The sequence below is a fragment of the Ips typographus genome, linkage group LG9 (genome assembly GCF_016097725.1).
Source record: "Ips typographus isolate SLU linkage group LG9, UJ_Ityp_2.0, whole genome shotgun sequence".
Classification (NCBI taxonomy): Eukaryota; Metazoa; Arthropoda; class Insecta; order Coleoptera; family Curculionidae; genus Ips; species Ips typographus.
In genome coordinates this window covers 9,493,846-9,512,278 of record NC_138430.1, presented here as the reverse complement: position 1 = coordinate 9,512,278, position 18,433 = coordinate 9,493,846, and the positions used below count along the sequence as shown (strand labels likewise).

General features: G+C 33.3%; 2 protein-coding genes across 4 annotated transcripts in view; one reads left to right on the top strand and one right to left on the bottom strand.

The window, feature by feature from the left end:
- The first annotated feature begins 422 nt into the window (after positions 1 to 422).
- Positions 423 to 2,796, top strand: mad2 (mitotic arrest deficient 2). The gene is made up of 3 exons (XM_081987558.1): positions 423 to 675; positions 760 to 906; positions 2,313 to 2,796. The coding sequence occupies exons 1-3, from the start codon at positions 600 to 602 to the stop codon at positions 2,705 to 2,707; spliced, it is 618 nt and encodes a 205-aa protein (XP_081843684.1). The 5' UTR covers positions 423 to 599; the 3' UTR covers positions 2,708 to 2,796.
- Positions 2,797 to 2,862: 66 nt separating this feature from the next.
- Positions 2,863 to 18,433, bottom strand: part of vn (membrane-bound neuregulin protein vein) — a 56,630-nt gene continuing 41,059 nt past the window's right edge. The window contains exons 2-8 of one of the 3 annotated variants that reach the window (XM_081987549.1): positions 8,783 to 8,957; positions 8,557 to 8,577; positions 8,299 to 8,441; positions 6,953 to 7,034; positions 6,636 to 6,700; positions 4,709 to 4,768; positions 2,863 to 4,634 (exon numbers count right to left, since the gene is read on the bottom strand). In XM_081987549.1, coding sequence (XP_081843675.1) covers positions 4,758 to 4,768; positions 6,636 to 6,700; positions 6,953 to 7,034; positions 8,299 to 8,441; positions 8,557 to 8,577; positions 8,783 to 8,957 — 497 coding nt within the window. In that variant the 3' untranslated portion in view covers positions 2,863 to 4,634; positions 4,709 to 4,757. Of the gene's footprint in view, positions 4,635 to 4,708; positions 4,769 to 5,675; positions 6,701 to 6,952; positions 7,035 to 8,298; positions 8,442 to 8,556; positions 8,578 to 8,782; positions 8,958 to 18,433 lie in introns of all 3 variants that reach the window. The other 2 variants (XR_014179398.1, XR_014179399.1) reach the window with 2 other exon arrangements.

Below are 18,433 nucleotides of genomic sequence, written 5' to 3'. Positions count from 1 at the left end.
TTATAATATTAAATCAGATTAGTTCTGTAATGGCCCATTTATACAAATTAATACGATTTTATACATTTATTTTTAATCTTTCATATAAATATCAGTATCACGTGATATTTGCAGTCACACGTGCATTTTATAAGTAATAATTTTTAATTTTTTATTACAAGTATTATGGGTATATCATTATTAGTCATATTTTAATCCATAAAATCCAAATACAATCTGCATTTTGTAATTTCTAAAACCCGCTTCTCGAATATTGTCCTTCTAGAATCCGGATATTGTGGTTATTGATCCAATCCGAGGTGTTCTAGAATTCTAGACTCTAGACTCTAGACTAGAAATGAACACAAGCACACAAACGATCAACTTTAGAGTGCAGATGTCGCTAGTGACTTTTGAAAACTTTGACATTACACCATTTGCTGTAAGTCATTGTAAAATGTCAAAACTGTCAATTTTAACGGAAAAATGGAAAAACGGAAAATTGTTTGGTGTTTGATTTGAAAAGTATCTATAAGCATACAATTTTTTTAGTACTAAAGTGAATCGGCTAATTTAAACTTGTTTTTGGATGTAATATCAAATTTACACTGAAAACCACAATGACGTCGGCTGCTGTAAGTAACAAATCGGCAATTACCCTTAAAGGCTCTGCAGACATTGTGTGTGATTACCTGAGTATGTATTTTCTTTTTGAATTTGTCCATTAGTTTTTAAAGTCTTTCTGTAACTTCACAATGATTGTTTGATGCATTATTTAAGACTATGGAATCAACTCAATACTGTTTCAAAGAGGGTTGTATCCACCAGAGAATTTTAAAACTGATGATAACTATGGCCTAAGTATATGGATGTCCACTGACAATAACATTAAGGAATTTTTGTCTACCACATTGGCACAATTGAAAGGTTTGTATAATGCTTATTATCATGTTAAGTCACAATATTTACCCTAATGTTGGGACTAACCAGTGATTTAACTGTGTACTAAATAGGGTAGTTTTTGTCTTTTTACACAAGTCAATATAATAATCTAATATTGGTACATAAAACCACTATTATTCTATGAATGAATTTCTATGAAACTTTCATACCTATACCACCTGCACATTATGGTGAGTGGCAAACAACTAATTGTCATTTTATCTATATCAGTAATAACCCTGTATATCTTGATGTGGTTTAGTAATAGAGCATTTTAGAATAGATCTAGTCTAGTCTAGATAAGTCTGGTTCTATAGGCCTCTGGCAATTTTAAACAGTTCTGGGAATGTCTAAGACAGTTGTAGAGGGCTTTGGAACCTTTCAGAACGTTCTCAGTAGCATTTAGAGACCTTGGGCACATTTAAAACGGTCCTAGAGGCTTTTGGCAATTTAAACCAACTCTGGGAAAGTTTAAGGCACTTGTAGAAGCTTCTGCCACTTTTTAAAAGGTTGTCAGTAGCATTTAGAGGTCTCTACTACTTTTAGAATGGCCCTAGAAGGTTCTCAATAGCATTTAGAGGTCTATGGAACTTTCAAAATGGTTTTATAGGCCTCTGGCAATTTTAAACAGTTCTGGGAATGTCTAAGACAGTTGTAGAGAGCTCCGGAACTTTTCAGAAAGTTCTCAGTAGCATTTAGAGGCCTTGGGCACATTTAAAACGGTCCTAGAGGCTTTTTCTCAATTTAAACCAACTCTGGGAAAGTTTAAGGCACTTGTAGAAGCTTCTGCCACTTTTTAGAAGGTTGTCAGTAGCATTTAGAGGTCTCTACTACTTTTAGAATGGCCCTAGAAGGTTCTCAATAGCATTTAGAGGTCTATGGAACTTTCAAAATGGTTTTATAGGCCTCTGGCAATTTTAAACAGTTCTGGGAATGTCTAAGACAGTTGTAGAGAGCTCCGGAACTTTTCAGAAAGTTCTCAGTAGCATTTAGAGGCCTTGGGCACATTTAAAACGGTCCTAGAGGCTTTTGGCAATTTAAACCAACTCTGGGAAAGTTTAAGGCACTTGTAGAAGCTTCTGCCACTTTTTAGAATGTTCAGTAGCATTTAGAGGTCTCTACTACTTTTAGAATGGCCCTAGAAGGTTCTCAATGGCATTTAGAGGTCTATGGAAGTTTCAAAACGGTCCTAGAGGTCTCTGGCAATTTTAAACAGTTCTGGGAAAGTTTAGACAGTTGTATTATTATAATAATATATTATATTATTAATTTAACCACAAAATGATACTGTTCTACTGTGCAGTGTTAATGTTGATAAAACTCTTTATTTGATAGACACCAAAATGTGTTTAAAAACCATAAATTTACACTACTAGGACTTTTTTTTTTAGAATGGCTAGTAAAACGAGACGTAAACAAAGTAGCCCTAGTGATAACAAACATCAAAACTTTGGAAGTAATGGAACGGTGGGATTTCCAAGTCGAGTATGAAGGTAATCAGCAAGATGGTGATGCCCAGACCTCCGATAAGCCCTTGAATCAAATCAAAAAGGAAATTAGGGATGTATTGAAGCAGATCGCTTCGTCCATTGCATTTTTACCGCTACTGGATTGCCTGTGCAGTTTTGACATTCAAATTTATACTAAAAATGGTGTGGAATTACCGAATCAGTGGACGGAGACGGCCCCAGCGAATATTAAGAACGCCCAGTCAGTGAAATTACGATCATTCTCCACTAATATTCACAGACTGGATACTAATGTTATTTATAAGAATGAAGACTGAATTGTATTTGTTTATTTATAATTTTTTACATTACTACTTTAGGTCTGAAGGTTTATTGATATTTGTTTGAAGTAAAATTTATAAGCTTTTTGAGTCTTACTAGCTGCTTTCCAAAGGGTTTTCACTTTCTTGGGGAATAAATAAAACACCTTGAATGTTCCTATAATTTAACTACTTTCAATTAAAATTCTGAATTTCTATTTTGCAATTACATTGTTATTACACACATTTTGTTTGGCAAAGACTAGGAAGTACAAAATACCAAAAGACAAAATTGTACACATTAAAAATAGTGTGTAACTATATTATAAGTATGTAATACACCGCAAGTTTTAAACTGCTCAGGGGAAAGATCGTTACAGACAAATTTTTGGGCATTTTTAACGGCCTGTATCTTCATCTTTTAAGAAAAAAGCGTTTGAAAGATCGTTTTTTTGTAGAATTAGAGCCAGGGATTCATTTTGCCTCAAAAAGTGTTTATTTCACAGTTCAGACTGATTTTGCAACGTTAATTCCTCTTGTAAACCAAAAATTGAAAAAATCCCAAACCTAATATCCCATAGCCAAAACCATTATATGACACACAAAAAAGGACTGCCAAAAATTAAACTGTATCGATGTTTTTCGTGAGCAGTTTAGTTTTAAAACAATCTTCTATACATTTAAAGCTCTCATTTAGTTAGAATATCGGTCTAATAAAGTCATAATCTTGGTGGTTTTAGAATAATGAAATCAACTTCAATAACTTTCACTAGTTGTTTGTATCATTTTTATTACAAGGCCATCTTAACTAAATTCATACATTTTTGCCTACCGCTATTTTGCGTTACCATAATCTTAAAAAGGCTGTTCAAGCTTATGTTGTAATAACGTTGAAAATAGTATGACTTATTTTCTCACAACCTTTTTGTACACATTTCTTTACGTAATGCCGCTAGACTAATTTAGAAATTGTTTAATAAAATACTAATTGTGTGTCTTTTTAAGTCTTAATTTAAATACTGTTAGAACGTGCAATTCTAAGTTTAATCTGCGTTTTTAAGCGTTTATTGGAACTAATTTATACAATAGATAAATACGTTTTAGCAATATAGTTTCCTAACGGTAAAGTGTGCTTAACTTTCTCTCAGTTCTCTACTGTCAAGAGTCACCTCCAAAGTTTAAAAAATCACAGATCACAGCACTTCTTATACCATATTAACATTTATAAAAACTTTAATTTACTAATAAACAAATAATATCAAATTCATTAAGCAGTACGAAACATTAACTATAAATGCGACAAATGGTCTATAATAATAAGAGATTCTAAAAGTAGATCTAAGTGAGGCTAAGTAAGGATTAAAGAAGTTCATATTAAAGGCAAGACACTATTTGTCGCTATCACATATCGGAGAATAATAATTTAAATTAAGATTACATACTTAATAGCATTAAATATTTGTTAGACCGTTCACAAATGTATTATTATTGATGTACAAATTGTGCGCTTAAGTTCAGTCCTATGTACAGCAATCTTCCCAACCATCATTATTTTAAGACTAAACTAAACATAGTCTTCTTATGATAAACATAATTTATCAAGCCCAGTAAAAATAAGAAAGCTTTCCAAATTCACAATACTTCATATTGTAGTAAAACTAACTTAATGTAATTTTCGACTAGTTTGGGGGTTTAAATTTGGGATGCTTTAGTATAACAACTATATAATTTAATTACAACTACACAGATCGATACGTGCCACTTTTTAAGCATAACCACATTTACTGTTTTAAGCTGACAAATCACACTCAATTAATAAATACAATCTTAATGAGTATTTACATCTTCACTATCTTTGGTCTGGTTTAGTCCTTCATTTGGGGATCCCGTATCGCACAACCTAGATCGCACCACGTCTACTCTTTGGTTAGGCTTATACGGTACTCTAGAAAGAAGTTTTTCTTTATTTGACTGATTGTATATTACCACGTGTGAGTTTAATTAGGGTTACACACGCACCTCCCAAGTTTAGTAATTACTGGCTTGAAGTCCCAATGCGGTTTTTTTTTCAATCAAGACCTGAAAAAATATTTATGGTTAACTAATCACATATGTGCAGTTTGGTTTAATTTCTAGATTAGTTATTGTAATGTTAGTAAAAATTGATTCTTTCTAGTCAGTAGAAAAAATCAATGATACTTTCAAATTGTAAAACTTATACAGTTTGTGGTTATAGGGTCGGTTTTACAGTGCTGAGTAAACTATATGGTAACATCTGTACTATATTATTAACGGTGAAAGTTTATAGGTTTAATGCTAAGTCCACTGTTGGTAGCAGCAAGCTGAAAAGCTGCTTTTTTTACCAATCGTTCACTTTGGTGCATTCTGTCACTTTTTGACCTATGACTTCTTGAGGAGTGACATTATGACAAATCTCCTAAATGTAATCCTGTAGAGCACAAAATTTGCTACAACTTTCTTTATTAACACTTTTTGATAACTCCGTTAATAACGCAGCTACTCTCACTTGAAAAACTGGTTGGAAAAGCACACTTTGGTGCATTCTGTTATTTTTGGCCTGAAACTCGTTGAGGAGGAACCTAGGGACAAAACAGTTAAATGCAATCTTGTAGATCATAAAATTTGCTACAACTTTCTTTACTAACACTTTTGATAGCTCTTTGCATAACGGAGCTATGCTCACTTTAAAAATCAAACTAGTTAATTGGTGGGAATATCCTGTAAAATTTCTCTTGCTATCTTGATTCTGTTAAATAAAGGTGGTATTACAAAATTATAGCCCGTCTCCAATGCTGTCAGAATGCTAAAAACTACTCGTCTACAAAATACCATGCACTATGGGGTTAAATACATCTCACTCACAACAAATCTATAAAAGTGTCTAGTAAATTATTAGTAGAGTTATAATAATTTTGGTTAATGTATAATAAAGGTGCAAACCAAAAAGAAAACGTTGGTTACATACCTATATTAATATTTTTCCTTTTGGGTCACTTGGCTATCGGACGGAAATAATACGATCGATGTAGATTTGTAAGTCACAATGGTTTTATTAATCAAGTTTTACAGCTATTTCTAGACCTTTGTTATAAATAGTTTAGGATTTCAGGATTTGTTGTGAGTATAGATGTAATAAATAAATATATCTACATGACTTTTATACAAAAAAAGTAGTAAAATACCGGTCCCTGATATTTTCGTACAGTTTGTAGTTGGAGAGGACGGTTTCACCTACGAAACTTCAACAAAACTTGCAAATATGTCAATACTGAAAGACGATTTAAGTAAAAATAGGAACATCAACGCAATGGCACTCTTCGTTTGATATTGAACTTGCTGAAACTTGGTAGGCAAATTCGTTGAAGTCTGATAAAACCACAGAAAAAAAAAACTTTTCACCCGAATTGTGCTCAATTGTATCGTTTTCCCCAGCTCACACAAGAATTATAAAAAATAAAAATAGTATATACACGGTATATAATAAAATATGTATGAGGAATATGACGATGATGCGAAGTATTGCCGATTTAATATAGGAATGCATTTGCGGCAGTATAGAAGCTGATTGAACTGAATGCAACTGCAATGTGAATTATTTCTAGTTAGGAACTTTTTCTATTCTCATATTAATAACTTTAATAAAGCTGTTTAAATTGTGTTTTATCGTAAATTCATTCAATTCGAGTGATAAGCTTGGCACTGGCCGAATGACTGCCTCGCATACAAATTATAAATTTTAACAGTCTTATATAAATAGGATCATTTACAAAATATACAGTTTCTCGTCAGAGAGAAACGCTATATATACAGCGGTAACAATTAATTTACACGGTTTTTTTAAAAATTTCTACTCAATCTTCCAGACAATAGTATTTCGTCGCCACTCCTAATTTACATGCGAATAATGGATTTTCACGATACCTACTCGAAGATATTGAGGGTGTGGTGTCTTTCTGTTCACATCTAGCTCCTTTATAACCGGTGCCGCATCTAGAAAGTACAATTAAGATCTTGTAAAAAAAAATGTTATTCGTATTTACAGGGTGTTCCAAAATTGGCGACAGTGTTGTTAGATTATTTCTTGTCGTGCTTTTCTTAAATTTCTGCGTAAAAACAAAATGATAAATGTAGCAATCCTTTAAATTTAAATTAATTAACTGCAGAAATTAATAAATATTCTGAAATGTTTGTCTTTAAGTCGCCAGTTTTGAAACACAAAATATCAATCAAACTAGAACTTACTCGCAATACATTTGGTTATTGAAGTCTACGTAGCAAGTTCCAGTCATGCAGTATGTTTTTTTGGCGTTTGAACAGCGCGTTTCTGAAAATATAATATAATTCAGAGTTGTACTTAAAAATTATTATTATATTATAATAAACATTAAAATTTCCGGTTTAATTGTTTATGCCTGTTTCAATTTTTTGAGACTAAACAGAACTCCAATTTATGATTTTTCTTGAACGTTGTGACTCTCATAACTCGATCTACCAGATGTCTTAGTCCGGTATTTTATTGACAAATTTTAGTTAGTAAATTAACATATATTTTGGTAGACTGTGCCAAATAGTTAAATTAACGTTTATAGGCCATTATATTATCACGACGTGTAATAAAACGTTCGCGTAGACAACCGAGGGTATAATTATTTAAGTACACATCTGCTAGTCGTTTTTGTTTTACTTAAATAATTTTTTTATATTAGCCCATTAAGATAACTTATCTTGACAGTTGGTGACGGTTAATTGTAGTAGTAAATTTCAATACCGTTTTGTTTCATAATAATTATTATTGCAGGAGTAAATAATTATTGAATTGAAAAACAGTTGTAGTAGAAGTTTTTTTTTTAAAAGACTTTTTTTTTAATGTAATATAATCAGTTTTTAAAAAATTAGTTGGGTGCACCCTGTCACATTTTGTCTTGTAACTCCTTAAGGACAAAAACACCTTAAAACAGTCTTGTAAAGGATGAAATTTTCTTATTTACACTTTTTGTAGCTCCTTAAATAATTTTTTTATATTAGCCCATTAAAATAACTTATCTTGACAGTTGGTGACGGTAAATTGCACTAGTAAATTTCAATACCGTTTTGTTTCATAATAATAATTATTGCAGGAGTAAATAATTATTGAATTGAAAAACAGTTGTAGTAGAAGTAATTTTTTTTAAAAGACTTTTTTTCTTAATGTAATATAATTAGTTTTAAAAAATCAGTTGGGTGCACCCAGTCACATTTTGCCTTGTAACTCCTTAAGGACAAAAACACCTTAAAACAGTCTTGTAAAGGATGAAATTTTCTTATTTACACTTTTTGTAGCTCCTTAAATAACTTTTTACTTAGTAATAGAACTGAAAATATTGATATTCATAACTTGCGGCTGTATGACACACATTTACATGTTATTTGTGTAAAAGCTTTTGTAAAAGTTTTAAATGATGGAGTGGTGTAATTGAGGCGAAAGTTGTTAAAAATGGTCACGTGACTTTAATAACTGTCTGTCAAATAGCACCAAATTGAAAAAAAAGACTGTTTAAGCTACAGTTGGTTTCAAATTGAAATTCTATTAAACAAAAGGTAAAACTTACTCTCGGTATTCGGTTGACTCGACTTTTCCGATACTGTGATGGTTTTGGTGACTTTGAACCCGTTAACTCCTCGAGCAATGCAACTGTAGTGGACGTCGTAGTCCTCAGAGACGGGGTCTCTAATCACTAGCACGCTCTTCCTCCTGCAAAATCAAGCCTTCTCTGTAATTATAAACTATGCATATCAGCTGTTACTTGCATTTGAATGATTTTAAAAAAATTACACAAAATTGAAATATGAACTGGATTATGACTTACCAATTTTTAAAATAGTCCTCTCTGCTCAAAAAAGCAAATAACAGTTAATCTTATTTTATATTAGTTATGTTCGTCTTCATAATGTTGTTTTTACTGGATTTAGATCTTCCTCAGTAGATTTTTGTAAATTTTAAAACAAAACTATGATAATATCGTAAAATCTACTGTAATATACACTGGGACTTTTCTGAGTATTTTTTAGGAATACATCTACTTGACTACTTACTTTCTATCATGGATAAGCGTCCTATGGTCGCTCACTATAGTCCTATTGTTGCGTTTCCACGTTATCGTAGGAACCGGTAATCCCGTCCTTTTGCAGATCAGCTTGAGTTTTCGTTTCCCATCTTTTGGATGTTTGTCTTGTCTTAAAGTTACGTTGATATTCCCCGTTTTCGGTACTGAAACCAAAAATTTATTAAACGTATTTGAATAGCAAAAACAAGTTTGATAGTGTTTTCAATAGTTTGTGACCAATCATAAACTGAATTTGTATTATTGTCTCTGTCTATTGTCTTTCTTCCTCTAATTGCGTAAATCTGATCCAAAAGTCGAGCCGGTCCACACTTTTTTATTTCCTCGTCTCTCGGTGTTTCATTAGATAATTTCGTGGATACTAAATGGGCGATAAATCATTTTCCCGTACGTGCCAGACGAAAAATGCACATTATTTATTCGATTTGGAAAAAGGAAAGTGTGGGCCCAGTCTCGTGTGCTGGAAACCAACACGCTTGAGCTTTTATAGTAAGTTGTAGGAGTGTTTGGAAGATAGTCGTTTGTGCCGGCGTCTAGCAAAGAATGGACCGTAGCCAAATGATTCACACACCTCATAGATGCCAAATAATTCATTATTTACATAGTCATAAAATGTAAAAAAAAAACAGATGTCCCAGGTGGCTAGTTTAACTTTTTCTAGTATCTTAGAACTTCTGGAAGAACCATCCTCTATCAACTGTCTGAAATCTTGGGGTTTTACTGTTACCGAAACGTGACAACATTGGAAGACGCGGTGTCGCGCCGCTGGGCACTTTGCCAGAAACACAGTGGTGGAGCAGGTAGAAAAACCACAGATCCAGACTTATAAATATCCTCTAGAGTGTTTTATTATGTTTAAGATCTTTCAAAACACATCGTTTTACTAAAACCACAATGCGATGGACCGTGTTATTTTCTTGTCCCCCTTTTTCGACTGATGTAGGAATTTCCAAAATGCTGTTATTTTCGTTGCTTTTGTGTTACATGGTAGTTGAATGGGTTTGGCCCGCCAATGCAGAATCTTTTCAAAAAGAGTCCTTTCTACGGGCCCGATTCTAATTTTAGACAATCAATTTCCACTCCACTTAGCTCCTGTAAGTAAGCCAAAAAAAATTTATCCGGATGACACTAACGTAAGGTCTGGAGTAATTTATATTACTCATTTGAACGTTCGTTTCCTGTTGGCAAATACGCTTTCCAAAAATACGATAACTAATAAGCTCTAGTTTTTCGATTGGGTCAAAAATCTCTGAATTAAAATACCATTTATCTTGTCCGCGCGTGTCCTTAACCTCTCTCTGGATCTAATTTAAGTGGGATGTGTTTACTGAATTATGTAGTGGATAGAACCACTCTATCTACTTAAAGGTACACAATTCGTAAAAACTGCTTATATCACAGTTATTTTTCTTGACCAATCAAAGTTGAGTTGCTGATGTTGTTTTACACTTTGATGGTAAAGGTAGTTGTCCAGTTTGAATAGTGATAAAGTGACTAAATATACCTTTCTGCTTATTTTGATACTGCAATTTCAGAAGATTGCAGAAAAGTAGCATATAGGACCAAAAATGTTCTTAACTTTCTGCTTTCATTTCCTTTATGTGTTTGTGCATATGAAAGCTGTTCCTAGCATTTCTATTTTTTCTGAGCTACTAATATTCCTTCTTTGTTTTCTTAATTCTTCTCTGCACTGCTTTATTTAGTGTCCTGTACTCATTTTTGTTGCTTTTGCTCTTTCTTCCATAAGATCAATAACTTCAGTGTCATTCAGAGCTTCTTACATGTTTTTAGCTATTGTTTCTAAATTTGTTTGTACTTTTTACATAGAATGTCAATCAACTCGGGAGTAATAAGGAAGAAATTAGGTTAAGACCTTTAGAAATACCTATTTATTAATGATTTTTGAGGTTTCAAAAAGAATCCAGTATTTAGATGTAGATTGTAGTTTTGTGATCCCGATTTCTTGAATCTCTTCTTTTCCAGCGTCAAAATTCAACCTTAACCTACAAATCAAAATATACTAGATTTCCATATTGCGTTTGACACGTCTGTTTTTCTACATAAATTTCATAATTGCATTTACATTTCTCGGCAATATTAGATAATTACTATTCGCCATGCACTGTTTAAACATGTGCATCCGAAGGTTGATCCAGTACATTACACTTGGAGTGGCCTCTGCCCACTACGTGATTATGTTTACTATCTTTTTAATCAAAGCAAACGTTTTCACTTTTTGGACTCCTTACACGTTTCGTCAGCCCATAACGAAATAGAGAATAATTCAGATACTTGGGCCAGGTTATGTTTGAATCTGAGAGATAATTCAAATGGATCCAATTAGAACTCTGATGATAGTGACTTAAGTTTACGACCAATTAGCTGGCAAGAATTGTCACTCACAATAATACTGTCAAAACTCGACAAAAACAACTTGTTAATCATCATTCAATATAACCAGGCACAAATTAAATGTTTAGACGTATCGGTTACATAAAAATAGACATCTTCTTCGGAAAATCTGGTTCACCGATGACAAATGAGCAGGAAAGTTTCGTTTGTAGTTGCAGATATTCGTTTTATTTATGTGAGTTGTTGGGAAATAGACTAAGGTCTGGTAAAAATAGGATTCCAAGGATTTTTCAGGTGTATATTTGTCAAGAACATGCACAACTGACAAATATTATTATTCCATGGATCGTTGGATTAATGTTATTACTACCGACTTAACATTTCTGGCATGAATTGCGACCATTCAACATAATATACTGCTCAAACTCAATTAGCACCTGAAGGAGTGATATCTGAAGAAAATTCAAATTCAATGTTAACCATTTTAATTGTTAAATTATGTAATTTGATCAAGAATTCTACCAGTCGAGTTTATTTTTAATAGCGTTGGAAATTGTATGTTACTTTTTGCTTCAAGTTATGGTAGTACTTAGTAGATTATTGCTGGTACCCTAGTCATTACCATCAACCAGGCTGGTGGTCGCAAACCCCAGGTGAAATACAACGCGGTACCAATTCCAGGCCGCGGAAAGTGTTTTGCGGCACCGGATCGAATTATTGGGTAGCCAAAGGTCAAAGTACCGCCGGTACCAGTCGGTGTTGCCGATCGGGTGACGTCACGCTTTGCGACGGCTATTGTTTTAATTTAAATCAGGGTACTGGTTATAATAGTCCTGCTTAAAATAATACAAACCGGCAAACGAATTGATTTTTCGGCTCGGTACCCGCCAAGTACCACAAAGTCTCATCCGTTACACGAACCGACGATTTGTATGAGTGCACTAACATCAAAATTAAACTGCCTGAACTTAGTTCTAAAATTATGTTTAGAGAAAAAAAGCATACAGTGTGTCCCAAATTGGTTATAGGTACATGTATTGGGATCTCCGTAACCGTAAGAGCTCCACAGTCGGTTAAAGGGGAAAGTTTTAGTGAATTTTATGTGAAACTTATTTCCGGTTTCTAAATTAAATTATCTTTCTACGTTTTCCGGAAAAAATGGGAAAACGTCAGAGGCTGCGAAACCGACTCTGTAGCTCTTACGGTTACCGAGAATAATTTGGGACACACTGTATTTTGGTATCGTCAAAAACAGTAATACGTGCGTTTCTTTATTATTTATATTTTGTCATAATAGTTAGATAGGTTACTTACCGATATTAATTATGAAATTTCCTAACCAATAAACGTCAGTGCATTCTTATGGTTAATACACTTTTTTTGTGTAACATAACTGAAACTACTAAATATTGTTATTAAGGATATAAACTTTAATTAATAAACTGTGGGGGTCTATGATGGCCGAAATAATAACGAGATTAATTAATTTTAGTTGGAATTAATCATAATTATTGATATTGCATCAAACGTCCAACTCGTAAAACAAAAGTGTGGTTAGTTTCTAAAATCAAAATCTATCCCCCGATGACAGTAATGACATTCTCTGTCAGTCCGCAATTGACATGACATTTACAAAGCAGTGTTGCCATACCTCATACAAAACGAAAATAAAAATTATTGACATAATACAGAAAACAGTGGCAAAAAAAGTCTAAATTAATGGATTTAGCAAAAATCTGAACAGCATCTAGCTAATACGCTGAATCAATAGCGCTAATTGTTTTCTTTCGGAAAAAATGCTCATAAAACAATGGCTCTCACCCAGATAGAAATTAGTCGAACATAGCTAACAAAACCGTCAGTTAATGTAGGTTGGGTCGTTTGGTCACTAATTAACAGCTTTTAAATCGTTTATAAAGTGAATAAGACCAGTGAAAACCGCTTTAAACCAGCATTTGAGAAAATATCTCGAAAAATGGTTAAACTGCATTAGTTCGAACTTGTTTTATGCCCTAAAAAAAAACAATATCGCATTATTTTTGTAGTTGTTTTTTATGAAATTACTAACTTTAAATTGAAAATTTTAAAGGTAGCGCCTCTGGGACTGCGAAAAACTTTGTGTTCGTCTTGATCATGATTTATGTATGTCGCTCCCTCTTCAGTTCGCAAAATAGACGCAAGGCCAGACGATATACAGTTAGAATCGGTGGCATTTCAACAATTCGACAATTTGCATAATCGAAACTGATCAATTATTTATTTATAGCGGGAAAAAGTGGTTCGGTCCTCTTGATGCAGTTTCCGAAGGAAAAAAAAACGAGAACACTGTTATATTGTAATCGGTCTTTTAGGTTTATGCCGGTCAGTAAATATGTCATTCGAGCTTTGTTTAGACTTATATTAGGAGAGGGCTTTTTTGATTTGTTTTTTAGTTTAAACGGATTCTTTGGTATCGTGGGACCTAATAAGGTTGGTATGAAATGGAAGTTAAATATCCTGAAATTACTCTTGGTGGTGACTTAATGTTTAAGATTTTAGTCCTACTCAGTTTCCAAATTGCAACTAGTTTTCCGAAAAAATTATCATATTTTCTAAACCAATTTTTTTTTACATAGAATTCGATTGTCATTTGTTTTCAAGCCTTACTACGGCTATTAGAGTGTGTTATCACATCTTAAAACTCACTTTTTTAAGACAATGTTTGAGAGTTTTCGAATTTTGGTCCAAAACCGTCTACTATAGAATGCGCTTGAACGCCAAAGGGTTCCCCTAATATCAATACTATTTAAAGAATGTGGAAAATGTCCAGCCAACTGATCGGCATCCAATTAAATACCGACCAACATTGTGTTTATTAGAAGTCAAACGCGAAAACAGACAATTTATGTTGGCCGGAGGAAATTTATTTGTTTTTCGTTGGGCGGGCCGAACCGTTGTCTTTCTCAAAAATTTAACGATTTTTGCGCTAAATTTCGGAATAAATTGTTGAATTCCCGGAACCGGCTTCTGAAACGCAGACGCGTGCTGAATATTAATCGGGAAACAATGCGATGGAATCCGCTAATAGCTTGTGCCAAATATGTAGCGGTGCCGCCAATGCATTATGCACCGATTGGTACCCGTCAGTGGCGTTTCTAGTTTAGTTACCGTTAATAATGGCAATACAGGGTAACCTTATTTGTTTTGTTTTTATGGAAACTGTCAGAAGCACTAAGAAATTTATAAAATCAATCTTTCCAAGGTGAGTTCGATGCCGCAAGCAGAATTTTGCTATCGTCATTTGTCTTCTTGTAATTGTCAAATTTTGAATTTTCAAGTCTATTCAAGTTCGTTATTGTGAGACACTGTGTGTAACAAGTGTGCTAAAAACAAATTATTGTTTTAAGCACAGTTTTGAAATCCTCAGCAAATTTCCTATCTAATAACCTGAAAAAACACTACAAAATTTAGTACAGTAACGGAGAAAAGCGGTGTCAAAGTTTGAACTGTCAGAAACACAATTTATAAGAACAGTCAGGGACAAAATCGCCTGTAAAACCCACTTTTGGTAAGAAAATTATTGTTTTAAGCACATTATTGAAATCCTCATCAAATTTCCTATCTAACAACCTGAAAAAACACTACAAAATTTAGTACAGTCACGGAGAAAAGCGGTGTCAAAGTTTGAACTGTCAGAAACACAATTTATAAGAACAGTCAGGGACAAAAACGCCTGTAAAACCCACTTTTGGTAAGAAATTATTGTTTTAAGCACATTTTTGAAATCCTCATCAAATTTCCTATCTAATAACCTGAAAAACCACTACAAAATTTAGTACAGTCAGGAGAAAAGCGGTGTCAATGTTTGAACTGCCAGAAACACAATTTATAACAGTCAGGGACAAAATCGCCTGTAAAACCTACTTTTGGTAAGAAAATTATTGTTTTAAGCACATTTTTGAAATCCTCATCAAATTTCCTATCTAACACCTGAAAAAACACTACAATATTTAGTACAGTCACGGAGAAAAGCGGTGTCAAAGTTAGAACTGCCAGAAACACAATTTATAAGAACAGTCAGGGACAAAAACGCCTGTAAAACCCACTTTTGGTAAGAAAATTATTGTTTTAAGCACATTTTTGAAATCCTCATCAAATTTCCTATCTAATAACCTGAAAAACCACTACAAATTTAGTACAGTCAGGGAGAAAAGCGGTGTCAATGTTTGAACTGCCAGAAACACAATTTATAAGAACAGTCAGGGACAAAATCGCCTGTAAAACCCACTTTTGGTAAGAAAATTATTGTTTTAAGCACATTATTGAAATCCTCATCAAATTTCCTATCTAACAACCTGAAAAAACACTACAAATTTAGTACAGTCACGGAGAAAAGCGGTGTCAAAGTTTGAACTGTCAGAAACACAATTTATGAGAACAGTCAGGGACAAAATCGCCTGTAAAACCTACTTTTAGTAAGAAAATTTTGTTTTAAGCACATTTTTGAAATCCTCATCAAATTTCCTATCTAATAACCTGAAAAACACTACAAAATTTAGTACAGTCACGGAGAAAAGCGGTGTCAAAGTTTCAACTGCCAGAAACACAATTTATAAGAACAGTCAGGGACAAAATCGCCTGTAAAACCTACTTTTGGTAAGAAATTATTGTTTTAAGCACATTTTTGAAATCCTCATCAAATTTCCTATCTAATAACCTGAAAAAACACTACAATATTTAGTACAGTCACGGAGAAAAGCGGTGTCAAAGTTAGAACTGCCAGAAACACAATTTATAAGAACAGTCAGGGACAAAAACGCCTGTACAACCCACTTTTGGTAAGAAAATTATTGTTTTAAGCACATTTTTGAAATCCTCATCAAATTTCCTATCTAACAACCTGAAAAAACACTACAATATTTAGTACAGTCACGGAGAAAAGCGGTGTCAAAGTTAGAACTGCCAGAAACACAATTTATAAGAACAGTCAGGGACAAAATCGCCTGTAAAACCTACTTTTAGTAAGAAAATTATTGTTTTAAGCACATTTTTGAAATCCTCAGCAAATTTCCTATCTAATAACCTGAAAAACCACTACAAAATTTAGTACAGTCACGGAGAAAAGCGGTGTCAAAGTTTGAACTGTCAGAAACACAATTTATAAGAACAGTCAGGGACAAAATCGCCTGTAAAACCTACTTTTGGTAAGAAAATTATTGTTTTAAGCACATTTTTGAAATCCTCATCAAATTTCCTATCTATAACCTGAAAAAACACTACAAAATTTAGTACAGTCACGGAGAAAAGCGGTGTCAAAGTTTGAACTGTCAGAAACACAATTTTGCACAGTCTTTTTCAAGTTCGTTATTATGAGAGTTTGGTGAAAATAGCTTTTACATTATTAAGGCATATATTATGTTACTTTTATGGATTCACTATTTTGGAGAGCATAAAAAGTGCCTCTAGAAGGTGCCATTAGTTTTCCTAAATTAAAATAATAAAGTGGTAAAAAAATAAAAAAAAATTTCGACTTTTTCAGGTTTTATCGGATATCTCCGGACGTAACGAACATTTTTTAATTTTTTTTTTACCAAAATGTTTAGCAACTTGTAACACCCTGTATTATATTTGAATAAGAAGTTTTTAAATAATTTTTGTAAGGACGACCTTTTGTACACCGGACCCCTGACTAGCTGTAGTAAAAGTGCTTTTTCCTGACTTTATTAAGCTTTGACGAACTTTGTTTAAGTTGTGTAGCAGTAATTACAGCAGGCATCCACACTGTCAAAATAATCTCGCTGGTTTGGTTCTCTTAATGTGAACAACACCTACACCAATCCACTATGTCGCTATTACCAAATTTGTACAAAACAAACATAAATATTTAAGACCCGACGCTATAACTTTGCTTTGTAGAGTACCGCACCTGCTGACTACCGTGTTTATGTTATTCTTATCAAAATAAACAAACGGCATGTTTAAACATATTTGTCTTTTTCAGATTTCATTGACTTGGTCTATTTCATCTATTTACCATCGGCTTCCACTTTGTATGTTTTACAATTTCGGTTTCTGTGCTCTTCCTGGAGCTTCTTCTTTAACGTTGAAAACGACCAGACTTTTTCGGATAGTTGACGTTTTCCTCGGTTTTAATACAAATATTTACAATACGCGACATAAAAAGCGTTATTGTCCGCAGATAAATGATTGCGGCAAAATTAAAATACAATCCCGTATAATGTAATGGTGGGTAGGATCAGTGTGACTCGTCTATTATTACTCAGTCAACTTAAATTTTATGGAATGACCATCACAATCGACTTGCGGTGATGTATCAGTGACGTAACAATACATCCCCAAGCTGTCATAGAAAAAACATTTTTAGTTTTCCATTAACAGGTGGACAACTTCTAGTTACGCCACTGTGGTCACCATATTAAATCCATCTATCAAGTAAATTGAAAATTATTCAAAGGCGGAGATCTCTCAATTACCTCAATTCAAAGAAGTAAAGCAAAACGGTGTGTAAATAAATAAATTAATTAACAACTTGAGTGTAATTTGCAGAAACCCATAAAACTGTTAACGTTCTAGCTAAAAGTAGAGCTTATTTGGAAAGATCTTTAAACTATAACGTTTCCAGTTTCTGGTCTGGCATGTTATCATAAGAAATTTCCAGTTAAGAAAAATCACGTTGCAGTGAGTAAGTAATGTCAGTATATCGGTAGAGAGAAAACATTAAACTCAGTTTAATTTAGTATATACTCATTCAAAAAGCACTAAAATGGTGAAAAAAGCAAAATTATTTGCTCAAAAAAGCATAAAAAGCACAAAACTCATTCAAAGATGCAAAATTTTGTACTTTTTGAGTTTTAGACATTTTTTGAAGCATTTTTAACTGCTTTAGAAGCATACGGAAGTTTTTAGACTGTTTTGAATACCTTCAAGATTTGTTTTCAATTTAAAGGTTCTGGAATACTTTAGAGGTATTTGGAAACTTTTTTGACAGCTTCTAGACTGTTTTAATATCTTTTGGGAGCTTCTAAACTAGTTGAAGAGCATTTGGAATTATTTAGACTGTTCTAAAAGCTTTTGGAAACTTTTAGAGCGTTTTGGAAGGCTTTCGACTGCTTGGGAAGCATTTTGGAGTTCCCGTAGTGTTTTAATACATTTTCAACTACACGTGGAGCATTTGGACAGTTTAAAGAGCATATTGAAAGTTCTGGAATGCTTTGAAAGGCTTTCGACTGCTTGAGAAGCATTTTAGAGTTTCTGTAGTGTTTTAAAACCT

Coding starts and splice junctions, on each gene's coding strand:
- mad2 (XM_081987558.1), top strand. CDS start 600: ATGACGTCGGCTGCTGTAAGTAACAAATCGGCAATTACCCTTAAAGGC. Junction 676..759: donor CATTGTGTGTGATTACCTGA/GTATGTATTTTC, acceptor GCATTATTTAAG/ACTATGGAATCAACTCAATA. Junction 907..2,312: donor CACATTGGCACAATTGAAAG/GTTTGTATAATG, acceptor TTTTTTTTTTAG/AATGGCTAGTAAAACGAGAC.